Source organism: Athalia rosae, chromosome 7 (assembly GCF_917208135.1).
Source record: "Athalia rosae chromosome 7, iyAthRosa1.1, whole genome shotgun sequence".
Classification (NCBI taxonomy): domain Eukaryota; kingdom Metazoa; phylum Arthropoda; class Insecta; order Hymenoptera; family Athaliidae; genus Athalia; species Athalia rosae.
The window spans coordinates 5,738,564-5,753,868 of NC_064032.1; the positions used below are offsets into that span (position 1 = coordinate 5,738,564).

At 36.2% G+C, this 15,305-nt stretch overlaps 5 protein-coding genes across 9 annotated transcripts; 2 read left to right on the plus strand and 3 right to left on the minus strand.

The window, feature by feature from the left end:
* The first annotated feature begins 227 nt into the window (after positions 1 to 227).
* Positions 228 to 2,827, plus strand: LOC105693700 (IST1 homolog). Its single transcript, XM_012413799.3, has 5 exons — positions 228 to 649; positions 718 to 1,168; positions 1,490 to 1,630; positions 1,749 to 1,802; positions 1,897 to 2,827. The coding sequence occupies exons 1-5, from the start codon at positions 381 to 383 to the stop codon at positions 2,062 to 2,064; spliced, it is 1,083 nt and encodes a 360-aa protein (XP_012269222.2). The 5' UTR covers positions 228 to 380; the 3' UTR covers positions 2,065 to 2,827.
* An 84-nt stretch (positions 2,828 to 2,911) lies between these two features.
* Positions 2,912 to 5,689, minus strand: LOC105693708 (general odorant-binding protein 71). 3 transcript variants are annotated; one of them, XM_025747153.2, is made up of 6 exons: positions 5,499 to 5,689; positions 4,704 to 4,966; positions 4,400 to 4,628; positions 3,490 to 3,525; positions 3,134 to 3,328; positions 2,912 to 3,066 (listed from the first exon to the last, which is right to left on the minus strand). In XM_025747153.2, exons 1-6 carry the CDS (start codon positions 5,508 to 5,510, stop codon positions 3,040 to 3,042), a joined length of 762 nt encoding a protein of 253 aa, XP_025602938.2. In that variant the 5' UTR covers positions 5,511 to 5,689; the 3' UTR covers positions 2,912 to 3,039. The 3 variants fall into 3 exon arrangements, with proteins under 3 accessions (XP_025602938.2, XP_012269259.2, XP_012269234.2); XM_012413836.2 differs by having other exon boundaries at positions 5,452 to 5,688; XM_012413811.3 differs by lacking the exon at positions 5,499 to 5,689 and adding an exon at positions 5,077 to 5,233.
* Positions 5,690 to 7,902: 2,213 nt separating this feature from the next.
* LOC105693212 lies at positions 7,903 to 10,525 on the plus strand. Its single transcript, XM_012412992.3, has 6 exons — positions 7,903 to 8,292; positions 8,373 to 8,407; positions 8,891 to 9,002; positions 9,098 to 9,170; positions 9,302 to 9,439; positions 9,516 to 10,525. Exons 1-6 carry the CDS (start codon positions 8,254 to 8,256, stop codon positions 9,578 to 9,580), a joined length of 462 nt encoding a protein of 153 aa, XP_012268415.2. The 5' UTR covers positions 7,903 to 8,253; the 3' UTR covers positions 9,581 to 10,525.
* LOC105693227 (gamma-aminobutyric acid receptor-associated protein) lies at positions 10,098 to 13,307 on the minus strand. Of its 3 annotated transcripts, none has more exons than XM_012413019.3 (3): positions 12,821 to 13,296; positions 11,280 to 11,477; positions 10,098 to 10,900 (listed from the first exon to the last, which is right to left on the minus strand). In XM_012413019.3, the coding sequence occupies exons 1-3, from the start codon at positions 12,908 to 12,910 to the stop codon at positions 10,835 to 10,837; spliced, it is 354 nt and encodes a 117-aa protein (XP_012268442.1). In that variant the 5' UTR covers positions 12,911 to 13,296; the 3' UTR covers positions 10,098 to 10,834. The 3 variants fall into 3 exon arrangements, with proteins under 3 accessions (XP_012268442.1, XP_048514831.1, XP_048514830.1); XM_048658874.1 differs by lacking the exon at positions 12,821 to 13,296 and adding an exon at positions 12,440 to 12,457; XM_048658873.1 differs by having other exon boundaries at positions 10,809 to 11,014; positions 12,821 to 13,307.
* A 635-nt stretch (positions 13,308 to 13,942) lies between these two features.
* LOC105693218 (60S ribosomal protein L22-like) lies at positions 13,943 to 15,272 on the minus strand. The gene is made up of 4 exons (XM_012413005.3): positions 15,130 to 15,272; positions 14,691 to 14,837; positions 14,392 to 14,513; positions 13,943 to 14,168 (listed from the first exon to the last, which is right to left on the minus strand). Exons 1-4 carry the CDS (start codon positions 15,136 to 15,138, stop codon positions 14,021 to 14,023), a joined length of 426 nt encoding a protein of 141 aa, XP_012268428.2. The 5' UTR covers positions 15,139 to 15,272; the 3' UTR covers positions 13,943 to 14,020.
* Positions 15,273 to 15,305: the final 33 nt, after the last annotated feature.

Here is a 15,305-nt window from a genome sequence, read left to right on the forward strand (position 1 = left end):
ACTTTGGACACGAACAGGGAAATGGGCTCTAGTATTTTATAGGAAAATCCCTCATCTCTGGGGTCTATTATTTTAAAGTTCTTCCTACATAGTCCAATACATGAACATATTCGTTGGCTAATGTCATCGAGAATCTGGTAACTGCTACGCTGGTAAAATGTTTTTGAAATGGCGCCATATTTCGTGTTCCTCGTTTCCTTCTTATCTCGTCCAATTGACATGTGTGTATAGATCATAAATAGGGTGGAATCTGTCAAGTGAATAATTTCGCTGTATTTCTAGAGATTAGTCATCGTAGGTCAGTTGAGATAATAAAACAATTTTCGCTTCAGTGTACAAGTATTCTATATATTGTGAAAGTCGTTAGAAAATCAGTGATCATGTTTTCGAGCGGCCCAAACTACACTAAATTAAAAACGAACTTGAGATTGGCGATAAATAGGTTAAAGCTATTGGAAAAGAAAAAAACAGAGTTGGCTCAGAAAGCCAGAAAAGAAATCGCCGATTACCTTGCTGCTGGTAAGACCGAGAGGGCGAAAATAAGGGTCGAACACATTATCCGAGAAGATTATATGGTCGAGGCTATGGAATTACTCGAAATGTACTGCGATCTACTCCTTGCACGCTTTGGTCTGATCCAGCAAATGAAGTGAGTGCCCACATTGTTCTTGCCACTAATCCTACGATAATTTTTCAAACGGAACATTTTGTTTCCAGAAATTTGGATGAAGGATTGGCGGAGTCAATATCAACAATTCTTTGGGCTGCACCTCGTATCCAGACAGATGTCCAAGAAATGAAAGTGATTGCTGATATTTTGACATCAAAATACGGACGCCAGTACACAGAAGCATGCCGAGAGGAAGCTGTGCAGTCGATATCTGAAAAATTGAAGCACAAATTAGGTGTGCAGTCCCCCTCCAAGTTGTTGGTAGAAAAATATCTAGTTGAAATTGCCAACAATTATAATGTTACCTATGAGCCTGACCCTCAAGTCATGGCAGAGGGACAAGATGCTCTTCTTATCGACATAGGAGCTAATGCGGGTGAATTACCCAACAACTTGGACATAGCTAGTGGCGGCTATAACCAACCACAACCTCTCGGCTTCGTCGGATTTCCACAACCACCTATTCTGCCTGATTCAGAAAATTCCAATAGCCAAATGGTATATTTTGTGGTTCTCATTTATTATTTTTGAAGAAAATATAATTCAACAATCATAAAACAAAACTGTGACAGGACCTCATTGAATTTGCTTCGATACTTACAGAAATTCAGCAGCTCCGTCCATTTCTGTTATAGCTTTGATCTTGAACGACAAGTTGCAGACGTTCTTATGTAATCGGTGAAACTCTGGTCTAGATTTTCAATTCCATAATTGTATAAAAGTCTGGCCTCTCTGATATTTCATAACTTTTATACCATCAATGACGTATTGATGATTCAACTACTTATTAGCAACGCTTTTGAATTTTTTTTTGTGTAGTTAAACGAAAAAGGTCATCTACCCACAGGATTTGTGACACCCGGTGTACCACCTTCTGAGAAACAGCCGAACGACATGTTTAATCCAGCAGCCTTTTCGTACAATATTCCATTAGATAACAGCAATGAAAACAGGCCAGGTGTAAGTAAACTGTATTAATTCAACAAGGTGTTCCACTTCATCGAATGCATACGATACATACTACAAAGGTTATATGGAAATATAAAACATTAAATCGATTATTTTTACCTTTTTGCAGAACGACGATCTTCCGCCTCCGTACGGCTCTTTCCCACCAGATTTAAATAAACAGGTAAGTCTCACCTACGATTACTAAATCAAATGTTTTCAAAATACGAGTCTTGGATTCTCGTTAAGACATTTCTCATGATTATACTTATTCTCAGTCTAATCAAAAGCCGAAACCTCAGCCACGATCCAAAATGAACGATTTCAACCTACCAGATCTGCCAGCTGTACCAACGGACAATGAGCAACCTCCGGGTGCGGCTAGTGACGACATAGACTTTGACGATTTAACAAAGAGATTTGAGGAATTAAAGAAGAGGAAGTAATCAGATAACAAATGTCAATGGAGGTAATGAGTAAACTAATTATCAGGATCTAGTGAAAAAGTTCTTTAAAAAAACTAACAATTATATCAGAAGAAAAATTTATCGTCATAAACATATTGTTTCAAACACTGCTGCGCTTATGAACGACTAAAATTTTGCTATCAATTTCCACTTCTTTTTTTACATACTATCCAAAGAATGCTGCATAAAGTTCTTCGATTCTGCCGATGATGTGGTACATATTTCTATTTCAATGCAGCCTTTCGGAAACTGATCCACATTTCTCTACTAGTAAAATAAATATAAAAAGAAGTGGGTGATTGGTTCTCGTTTTTTTGAGGTACGCAATTTCTGCATCTACAGTGGCTTAATTATACTTCGTCGAGTAATCCTACATATCGTATTGACTCAACCTAACTCAAAGTAATTGAAATTGATTGGGCTTGTTGGATCTATCTGTTACAATAGTTTTAACGATTTGGGAAGTACTCAAAAGATATTCCAGCAATCTTTTTATATAATTATAACGTGCTATGAATGAATAAATATGAAAATTCATTAACGTTGTCAGTTTCGTTTGAGGCCTGTATAAAAATATTGTATATTGTATGTTATGCTGAAAATTATATTTTTCAAATTAAAGTTTAGTTATAATAAAACGCAATAAATATGTTGCATTTTTCATGTAAATAAAACAAATATTCGTGCCGATGTAATATATTGCGAAAAGTTTGATGAATAGAGAGCAAAAAAATCTCATGTTTCCATCGCTTTTTCTGTTGTAAATACTTCATGTTCACGTTACGAATTTTCAGCATAAGTAACGAACGAAGAAGGAAAACGTGAATAATTTTCAATCCAAGCTTTATTTAGCATCGTGATAATAATACATAGTAGGCATACTTCTCTAGTAGGTAACAAAGAATCTATACAATATAAGGTTATTTCCGTGTCATGTTTCATGAAAAGAGAGGACTATTCGCTGTCCCAATCTTCACATCTCTGTGAAAAAATATCGTCAATTACAATTACTCGTACGTTCAGGTCTTGTATATTATCACCGACTCACCTCTCGTCCCTTACTAGCGAAACAATTCATAAGATTTTGAGAAAATTTGCATTGCTGTTGGTTTCTATCAGAGTCAATCAGATAGAAGCAATCCATCACAGCTTCCTCAATAAAATCCTGCAACTCTGGGTCACGAATATTTTGCGTCATGATTTTAGTAACCGCTGATTTTTCCGGATACCCTTTTTGGTCTACCTGAACCCAGAGAGTGGAAAAATATCACGATGACGCGGTACTTGCAATATTAATGTTACGGTTATTCCAAGAGTTTTGTCAAACGTTTGCTTTCCGAAGCTGCGTAGAATTCCGTGCATCAGCTAATCGGAAATGATAGAATTATTTGGTCAAACACTCACCAGATTCAGCTCTTCAAAGAAGCAGTAAACGACGCACTGTAAAAAAGAAATAAATAACTTCGCTAATGTTCGTGCAATACTACAATGCCGATTAGGGTGGCGCAAAAAACAACGACTATTTTTTTTGTCTTGCGTTTCCTACGAGAACATATTAGTTTAATATGTTTCAAGAGTCCCCTTCAAAGATCAGCTCAAAAAATTTTTAGGGATCGCTCAAGATTTTCAAAAATCCACAAAATTGTGAAAAATTGATTTTTTATTTCAATTCTGTTCTCGTCATTCCATTATATTCTGGGTTGAAAATGATGGAGATTCCAAAAATTCCAAATCGATATTTTGATTTCTCAAAGTCGCTTAACATTTTTTTCAACTCTCGAGCATCCTTCAAGTCTAAATGTCAAGGAACTTTCAATTTTTTGTCTTGAGGTTAATGTGCCGAAGAATAGAATCAAAGCACGAGATACTTGGAAAATTTTCAAAACAATTCTTTAAATTCAATTTTCGTTAATATTTACATTCAAAGGTCGCCCTAAAACATTTCGAGTACTTTACTTTGAGAGTTAAAAAAATTTGGGACGACTCTTAGGAATCAAAATATCGACTCGAAATTTTCAGAATCTCGATCACTTGCAACCCTGAATTATGAAACAATGACGAGAAAAAAAATCAATTTTTTGCGATTCTGGAAACTTTTGAAAATTTTGAGTGACCATTAAAATAGTTTTTTTCGAACTGATCTTTGGAGGGGCCTCTAGAAACTTGTTGAACTGATATATCTTCATAGGAGACGTAAGAAGAAAAAAAATTATTCATTTTTTTTTTACGCCATCTTAATGTCGATAGATCTTCGTATTCGAAATTTTTTTTTAATCTTCCGAGCAGTATAAATTTGAAAGGAACGATATCGTACAGACTGATCGTGACGTGAATTTACGTTCATACTGAAGCTCTGTCCTGAGTTTTGCGTCATACCATTGGGCACGGTGTTACGTAGGGTCATATTATTTCGAGAAAATCGGTCACTCATAGTTTGAACAGAAGAGCCTGAATGAGTAGCATTGTTCATCCTGCCATATGGATACGCATGAGATCCCATGGGCGTTGGCTGATACTGATGAGAATTGGCTCTTTGGTCCTTGCTGCAACGAGAGAAAAGGGTTTGCGTTTCGTTTGAAAGATGATGATTTTTCAGAGGCGAGGTAAAAAAGGATAACTTGTTGCTGGAATCCGAATTCCTCGTCACGCTGGAATCTGAACTTCCCGTGTGACGTCCGACGAGTGATTTCTTGTCGTAAGTTTGTTCGTCAGATTCCGACGATGATCCGTCGTAGCTGTCGTCCTTTCCGGAATCGCTTTCCGAGCGGTTGTCGTTGCCGTTCGAATTCTGGCTACCCCGAGACAACCGATCGCTGCATCTTTGCATGACCATTTGGAATCGATCGTTCGTCTGGTGCTCCCCCGTGCGACATCTCAAGCCCTGAAACCAGCCGAATGTTAGATTGCATTTCGTATCTCACCGGACGTCTGCATTAATAGCGTAGGAAATGTTAATCGACAGCTCCCCGTAGATCTGTTATTTTTACAAACCGTTCCTCGACGGAAACAAAGAAGAAACACGCAGCAAGCAAATATCTGGATCGTTAAACGCATATTGAAAAGGTTTTCGATCTACGCAATTCGGACAGCTGTTTTATTGTGAACGACGACTCGCTGGATTGCGTTGTGATATATAGTTTCGCGATGAAAAATTCGACGCATCGCAGAGAATGAAATGTTTGTACGATAATGAAAGACCGTTGTCATGAATGGAGTGACAATTTAAGTGCACGATTCATTGTTTGGGCGCGTTGCGAAGGCCGGCAAAACGGAAATATGGCCCATTCAATTCACCGCTATTCTTTATAATCCTGTAAGTGCTATAGAAATGATGAAGTATTTAGCGACATCATAATTATCTTTCACCTGAAACTGATTATAATTCGCTCTGATAACGAACGTTATTCACGCACCGACGATCTCATGGCGGAATTCGCATGACGATGCGCTCCTTTGGCTCCATCGTGTCAGATATTACAATTTTGAGGCATTTTTTTTGGCAAATTCATTCTCATTATTTTTTGCGTACATCTGATCGTTTTCGCCTGCATAAAAATATCGAAGAAGTTCCCCGTTCAATTTCCGCTTATCTGGAACAAGTTGAATAAATTCATTTCAAATTCAAATTGATCAATTCAATTAGCAATCTACCAAGGTAAAATCATCCCTCAACAATAATTATTCATTATGTATCTTCATGTCTTGGATTTCGCGTTACTGATGCCAAAAGGACTTATAAAAAATTTTGTCTTTCATTTTTTCCACTCGACTTTGACGTTAACCCCTTTTTTTCTTTTTACTTATCAAAATAAGTCAACGATTAGCGCGTTAGAAGAAAGAATGTGTGTGATGTTAAAAAAAATTAAAAATTAAAAAAAAGTTGAAGAAATACTAAAAATAGAGAGAAAATAGAAAATAAATCTCTTCACTTTTTTTCAAAGCAAAGAATGTTTGTCGTTGGCCATAGTATTTTCGAAAAATTTTCTAAGGAAATCGATTTCAGTTTTTCGGTTTTGTAAAATTCAGAACTCAAAAACCACTGGACAAACAAATTTGAAGAAAATCACAAAAGTGTGAACTTTTTTGTTTGTTTATCGAAATGACGTGGAATTTCCCATATTTTACTGATAATCAAGTTGATTAGAAAAAAAATACATTTTTTTACACGTCGTCTTGGCATTAGTAACGCGATTTATTAAAATTACGACCAACCTCCAGACCTCGACAACTTGGATTCGACTGAAACTTTCTTCTTTGTTCACCAGATTTAAAAGAAGGCAAAACATTCATTTTTCGTTTTTTTTTTTTTAGCATCCTCTCTGATATAATTAATTTACGAGATTTTGCGATCTCGATAACCGGAAAATTTTCAATCCTTATTAACTCATTGTCAGAGCAAAAATCGTATCTACAAAATATTGGTGTGTTTTAGATTCGTCTTCAATACAAATTTTCGGTGAAAAATTGTTGCGAATTTTCAAATTTATTTTCGAATTCCCAAATTCGGTGTAAAGGCGAAAAATTGGTGTTTCCATAATTGAGGCATAATTAGTTTCGTGGAGCTTTCTTTGTAGAATTCTACATAAAAAGCCAAGATTTTTGACAACTTGGAGTATACTATGTAGCCTTTAACGGTTCAAAAGTTATGCATAAAATAAAATAAAAAGTGACTGAATGGAAATAACAAGTAATAAGAAACAAGGTCAACTAGAATATTCTGTTACGTGAATTTCCTACGTTGGTCGAAAACTCAGTTCAGATTCGACGAGAAGTTGTCGGGAGGAAGAAAAAGGATTGAACGGAGATTAGTACGTACGTACTGTACCTGATAAACGTAAAATGCAACTACCGAAAATTACCTTATCTCAAAACTATTACGCCTACTTCAATTCACTCGACGGATTCGTGTTTCCCAGGTCAGAGTGCGGTAGGAAAACATCCTATTATTGGTTATAAAAAAACTTCATTCATCAATCCAAAAAATGCCAAGGCAATAGCCTCGAAATTGTTCTCGAAATTTGGGCCGAAAATCGTTCATTTTTTTTACAGTGTTCTATGTTATTCTTATGTATTTTGATCGCAGGAATCCGAATCTGAAAACCAGAATAATATTTTCATCAGATTGTTCGAGTTATCGCTAATTTATCGCTATACGATGTGAAAAATCGAGGATATCTTGATGGGACTTATTCCTAACTCAATTAAATCGACGTATTCGTATTTCTTACGCAGAAAAACATAGGAAAAGCGTCCTGAAGCGTTTTCTACAAATATTTCGTTATTTTTACCCCCAAAAAAGCCAAGCCTTGGATTTTTCTTAAAATCCGAGCCGAAAATTTTTATAGTGTATATGGGGTATTTCTGGGTAAATTCGAAGTAAAAAAAAATGAAAATCCCTTGCAGCTATTAGTTATAGCTCAAGTCAGTGAACAGGTTCGTATTTCTGTGATCAAAATGCACTAGATTGTTGCACCGTTACGCTATTTTGATCTTTTCCCTATTGTTCCTGTATTCCTTTAGATTTTTTCATTGCGGCAGATTAATCATTACTCTATAAAAGCCCCTGCTCATTCCCGAAGATATGCAACTGAAGTTCCGATGTCTCAGATTTTTTCCGATTTTTGAAGTTATTCTTCAGGGCAGGGCAGTTCGAAGATAAAAAGGGCCCTTAGAAAAAAATGAGAATTTGAAAATTCCGAAATTATCGACGCGAGCGCTGCCATACCGAATCATTGCATACTATTTTGTAGATGTTAGAAAAACAAGCGAGGATTGCGGAAATAGTTCGCGAAGACCCTGCATAGTGGCGCTTGCGTCGGTGACTGTAGAATTTTTATGAACGCCATTTGTCCCGAAAGATTTGACGAAAGATAATTTAAGAATTCAGAAAAAAATCGGAAGGAATTGAGAATAATGGGACAAAATTTGGGAGATATCTGAAACGTAACTTCTCTTGCATATGGTTGCGCATTAGCAAAGGCTTTCAAAGATGTAGCCATTAGTTTTGAAATGAGGAAAAAAATCGAAAATAAATCATACGCTCGGCGTTCTCTATGTCTATGGTCAAACGTCACGAGGAATGTTTTGACCTTTCGAGAGTAATATTTTTGTAGTTCCTTTATAAGTGAAGGGTGATTTACAGGTTAGTTGCTATTGTTACTCATCACAATGCCTACCGTATCGAGTATCACGCATTACTCCCTTAAGGTAAAAATATTTAATTCTCATTTACAGGCATACGATGTTCTTGGTAACCTTCCTCTGACTCCTTTCTATGTCTATTCTAGGTTATCTTTGCGATACATTTCGTGCTCGTCACTTGGTAAGGATCAGTAACGATCGGTCTTCATAATTCGTTAGCGTTTATGGTACCGCTTCAGTCTCCTATTGCTTTTTCGTGATACAATATCAACACAAATAAGCCAACCATCGATTAGTCATCGTTCAATGTCCAGTTTCTATTGGGCTTGTATTACCTCCCTGGCAGTTCTGTAATCTGAATTGATTCGGCTCATTCGCATTATAGTTGCGAATCATCATATCTATAATTATCCTGTTTATTAGAGTTTTTCATTTGAAAGAAAATTTCTGCGGAAACTGCGGCCATCGAATTAAATCCCAAAAAGCAAATGAATGTATTATAGATTCGTGCGTTACATTTTTGTGCAACCGAATTAAGAAGAAATTCTGCAACAAATTAAATATTTCACTTTTCCATTAATATTTATGTACCTGAGTCCCATGACACCTAATCCAAACAAATATATCACCGAGATTAAGTCGGATGTGTATGTATATTGTTCAGGGGGGTCCAGGGAAAATGGTGCCCACAGTCAATAGTATTTTACAATCTGATATTTTTCATCTGCCTACTGTGGGCGATCCACAATCTGGAATCGGATGAACCGATACAATTTGTAAGTCAAATTTATATGGATAACAGATGACTTTTATTTCGTTTATTGTTAAGAAATGAAAGAAATACAGGCAACACACAAGAATATGCTTTCAGGCCCTGTTCGTGAACGTTGCTTCGATATTTTTTGACATAATTACCTTGTCGGTGTACTTCTCAGATGCCTATTGTGAGTCTTTTATTAGAGTCTGAAGATAACACTGTATCGATATGATACTAAAAAATATTGAATAGAAACAAAAATTTTACATAAACCTACCGATTCAGACGATGTTCCAATATGATCTCACTGCCTCATAGATGCGTGGGAAAAATTGAGTGCAGCCATGTTGATCATCAACGTTGTCGTAAGATTTGTGACCAGCTACTGCCTTCTTCGAATCGGCCAAGCTAGAGGAGGTCTGCTTGTTGATATGTTTGCAAGCAGTCCCGCAATGGGTAAGTAAGAAAATGGATATTTGTAGTTCATGTTTTTTGCTGTCCAAATGTCAATTTAAACTTCAATTTATCTCAGGTTTAGGAAGGCACGAATATGAAGACATATCACAGCCAGTTCCTCAGAATGCCGACTTTGCATGAAACGGATGTGGGATACCATGCTTTTTTGTAAAATATTACAGTGATATTATAACCAAGATTTTTATTGTTTAGGTTGCTGCAATTATAATACCCATTGCATTTAACGAAAACTATAAGCCAGTATAAGTGAAATTACCATGAAGTAAATCAGACATAATTTACCTAAGTTTACCACAAAATATTTTCATTTTTTTTCTACATGGTAACATATGGCTGCAGCGTAATGATTTTCACTTGAAAAATATTTTTAGATAAAACAATTGCCAAAAAATAGTAATCACCTTACTAATATGTGATCTTGGATCAAATAATACTATCCACATTAATTCGTACATGGGTTAATTAATTAAATAAAAGCTCAGTCTAAATGTACGTACATTAGAAATTAATGTTATGCATTTGTTTTCTTTAATTTTGCAACAATAATTTCTTTGAATGAAAATCCGAGGTTCATCTTGTCATACACAGAGTAAAAACGACCTGCTTATAAAAGGAAATGTAGTAGTAAGAAAATGAATTTTTTTTTTCAGTTTTATACATTTTTTTTATTGGCCCACACCCAGCCTTTACAAAAAATTTTCTCTCCGGCTTAAACTCAATAATTTATCGTTCATTTTCTTCACCATTATTTAAAGAGCACTTAAATTATACAAACTATGATTAGTCTAGCCTAAGCAAAGAAATGATATCACATGAAGGATGATTTATATAATTTACTCATTTCTTGTAAGATTTATTTTTTCTGATTATATCTGTATAACACGTAGTCTATTATGCAAACTGATATAAAAATAATTTTGACCATAATGGAACTGATATTCGTAATAATCGATAACAAATAATTTGAATTCTCAGTATCGAGTATTCGATAATTTCAATGGATTCCAACTCTGTATCGAATTTCAATAAATTAATTCAAAGTTTTGAACCAAAAAACAAGAAGAATAATCCTGTGGACTAAAAAATTCACAGAAATCAATTACAAAGCTGATATAGATTTTTATGTAAATTTTCATCAGTTTCAGAAATACAATAAGATTCTTATCGTTTATCATTTATCACTACTCGTTATTAGTAACATTTTTATGATTTATTTTTCCTTGTTTCTTTCTGTTTATTTATTTATTTTTTTTTCTTCTTTTATTTGTTCAAGCCTCTACGAGTGAAGACTATGTCATAGATGTTGAGCTTTAATTATTCATTCATACAGTTTTATCCATAGTTGTTGGTAGATCGTATGGTTCGATTGGAATTTTAATTACCGTAAACATTTTCATCGCTGTATGCTATGTAAAGAAAGAAATCCTCTTCGTGATGTTCCTGCAAGACGAGGTAATCAAATTATCACCTTTTTTTCCACTGTTTTTCTCTAGGAATACCAAAAAACTTTACCGAGAGCGAATTCCGAATCAATTACCTTCCAGATTACCGCTACTAATGGATTGCAAAATAGCTGGTATCATTTCAATAGGAATAAAATAGAGTAGCAACAAGCTTTGCAAAGTAGACTACACCTGGCATTTGGCACATAGCCAAAGAAATCTTGCAATGAAACGGTAGCTTGTAGATGCACAGAGATATAATAACTTCTCAAAATTTGTATTCGCAATTGGGAAAAAACCGAAAGAACAAACGAATGTTTGCAGGAGGATAAGCTTGAACGATATTCTGATAATTGAATTTAGTTTAGACGATTTACCTGGTAAAGTGCTCCCATTGTGGCACTAGTGGGTGGAATGACATTGTTGACAAAGAAGAATAGGGCATCTTCGGGGCGTAAATGAATTCGCTTACGAATCAGGAAATAAAACTGTCCAACGGTCAAATCTGAGGGCACGAGGTATTTCTTTTTGTCGAGATCTCCGATTCTGGCTTTAGGAGCTTTCTCAACGATCACCTAAGGGTTGAGGAAAAAAACATTTTCATATCAATTACAAAATAGTGGGGAGAACCGTCTCATTCGTTCTCACATAGTTTCCCAACCACAAATAGACTTTACGAAGCATGATCGTGATGAATCATACCATCACAAGGGCGTTAATAATTCAACTACATAAAAATCCACCATGACTGGGATATAAAATGACCGACTGTTTTCAATCAGTCATTATCTCTGTGGTTAGAAACTAGATTGCGCTTTCTTAATGCTTGTAATGAATTGTTAAAACAGACATATTGCAACTGCGAATCCAATATCTTTTACCAATTGGCCAAGAAACTGAGTATGACATAAAGCGGCATAACAAAATTATCCATTGCGATGATTGAAGTTAATAACTACTAACAATTCAGATATGTGAAGAATGGGTTTCCACTAATCCCATGCAAAATAGAGTTGAAACTCCAATTAACAATCTAGCTAAAAATTTCTGGCATCGAATGGAAAAAATAATGAAAGAAAAATTCGGAAACATGTAGATAAGGGTTATTTCCAGTCTAGCCTGTCATTTTTTCAATAGTTTCCAATTGATTCCTGACCATGTATTATCACCGAAATTATATTAAGGAATTCAGAAGTGTGTTTTGTGTAGCAGAACGATCAACGCTGAAATAATTCGAGTCGGAGGAAAAATATAATAAGTTACAAAGGCGGAAATGATCTGGAGTGCCGAATATCGGAGTCTGGACAAATGGTCTTCCTACTGACAACATTTCTTTTTTTTCTCTCACATTTACCGTAGCCTGAAAATTCTACTACGCGTTAAACACGGGGGCGTTTTAGGCACGGGTTTGGAGGAATCGATAAAAGAGACTGAGTAATGCCCCTAAGTCAATGCTAATGCCGTGAAACATCGTTTGCATCAAAACTGCCTCAAGTCGATAATAATATGGAATAAAATTGTGCATATTAAAATTCACCATAGCGATGTTTGGAGGTTTTTCATTTATTTATTCAACAGATTCCAAAAATACGACGCAGAATAACTTCTGGTGAGCGAATGCCCAAGGTATCGACCTTGGGATTACATGTATCTCTGCAAACATCGGTAGTAGTCGCGAGATTATATAAACCGAAATAAAGTAACGTTCTCAACAAAGCATCGGACGAACATATAGTGCAGTAATTCATTTCGAATCTAAATTATGCCTTGATAATCGGCAAGGGATAAAATATTCGTCACTTTACGTAACCTTGGAACACAATGAACGACCATACTGATTTCTAACGAGCGAAACAAGTTTACAGCTGACGACGTTGAATTTCAAGATGCTAACGTAAGATTTCTATTTTCTACTCACTGGAACACGGTCCGGATATTTTCGCCTGATCTTTTCACCCTCGGCCTTTCTCTTCTCAAATGGATGCTCCTCTTTATATTGGAACTTCATTTCTCAAAATTTATTTTTTCGATACAAATACAAGGATTAATTTTATCCCAAATAGATTTCAGGTTGAAACAAAACTGGTAATATCTCGGTCAGAAGCGATCTGTCACAACAATCGCCGTGCGTCAACTGAACGCCGAACACAGCTACTGGCTGCTTGCAGTTAAACTGCGCGGCGTAAAATAGATTGCGCAGATATTCAATTAAATAAAACGAATGTTACGGGTCAATTTTGTTCCCTCATTGCCAAAACGATTGGATGAGAGATTTGAAAATTTGTATGAATTATATAATCGTAAAAACTACGAACTAAGAGATCTCAGAAACCACCGTGATAGTAATAATAAATGATAGTCACGCAGGAGGTTATGGAAGATTGACCCGAACAGTGGCGACAATTTCTTGATTCTGGCCTACTGGGTTTTGTATTACTCCGCCAAATCCAGGAAATTATACTTATGACACATGACGTTGCAACATTATCATAAAACGATGCACGATAAAATAACACAATATGATTTTCAGCTTCGTTCAGCACTTCTTGCAACTTGTTAGAAGATTGATATGCAGTACAGAAAAACAGCGAAGTTTTGATACGCACATGGCAGCTAGCATCACAGAATTCTTTTCGATGGTTGATTGAATGATTGAGGAAATGCTTTGACAAATTTCGATACAACTCCATCAAGTATCGTAGATTGCATGAGAACTTTCTTACTCAGACTGGACGTGCCCGAATAGGGATAAGTCTATAATCTCCACGCAATGTTCGCAGCTAGTAATAGAAAGTCCATGTCTAAAAAGGACGAGTCGTGGGAATGTGATTGAACCGATATGTCATCACATCTCCAGAATTAATTTGTTGATAACTCGTATAATGGTTCGTCGATTCTTCTTCCAAGGGATGCGGCTGAATAAAAGTATATAAACACAAACGAAGCTTTTTCATAACAGCATAGTTCTTTCGGAACCCTTGCAGTTATGCGACAATTGGATAATTACTTGCGTGGCAATTTCACGGCTTCACATCTATGATTGCGTTGGATGGCATTTATTAACTTAACAAGAGTTATGTACAGATGTTTGTAAAGGCCACCGTCACCGTATTGTTATTCATTCGGCATCATCTTCGTCATCATCTTCTTGGCTATTAATCTGGAAATACCTTAATTCGTAGGTATCCTTATCCTTAGACACAACACGGAGCCAGTCACGTAGCTTGTTCTTCTTCAAGTATTTTTTGGTGAGGTACTTTAGGTATCTAAACAAACAGTTTTTCAACATTAGTGCAAATATCGGTTGCGGCATTAATTTAATTGAATTGAAAGCTAGCCATCGGTAATGTGCAGTAACTTTGCTTGTCATAAAAAAAAAAAACTAAGGCTTGCTCAACCAACATCACACCGAATTCACCCTCGTACTTCATCTCTACTTTTATGGTTTGTGTGATATCCTATACCATAGTATACACGCCGGTAACACACCTCTTAGAAAATGGAACGTCGCTGTTCACTGAGAGCTTCATCTTGTTGCGCTCCAGATTAACATTGTTACCAAAGTTTCCGGTCTTTCCGCTAACCTTGATGCGCTCCTGAAGGTATTTCTCCTGCAAGAAAATCAACGATAATGTTAACAAGAAGCGTGATATACAAATATCTCTGTAAGTATGAAGATGATGATAAAGAGTATAAAGAGGAAAGGTTGGGTTGGATTAACCAGCAATCTAGCCCAAACATGTGATCAGTTGGATTTTCAGACAACTGAATTTGAAATTTTAACTTACGAAGTTCGCAACATCCATAATGTTGTCTTCAACAGGGTGAGTGCAGTCGATGGTAAATTTGAGGGAAACCTTCTTCTTCTTCTGACCTTTACCACGCAGGTTCTGCTTCTTAGCAGGCTGCCCTACGGGGGGCTTCTTTGCAACGACCTACAGAGCATAGTCACACGAGTTATAATAATTCGTAATAACTTTGTAAAAAGACAAGAGAAAGATTCGTCAGTTTTTGAAGTACGGTATTCCGGTTAGAATAAGCAACAACGCGAGAGGTTGCTATGTGTCACCGAATCGGTTAATATCTAAGGAATCGTTGCAAATTTAACGACCGAGAAATCTGCACGAGCTAGCAAAAGAATTGTTTCACCTATTCCGTGACTTATTTGGAAGAAACACCAACCATTTATAATAGAAAATATCACTTCTCTACGGAAGGACGACTTACCGGAGCCATATTTACGTGCCTTGGAAGAGTGAAAGAAACACGCGAGCGACGTCGTGATGGTCGCCCAAAACTGTGACGTCTTAAGCGATCGCAGCGCCTCTTCGTACGCCGTGTGTGTGAACACTTATGTGAACGTTGCGCGGTGGTAGCCAGATTTGAAAGATCCTTGAAAACTT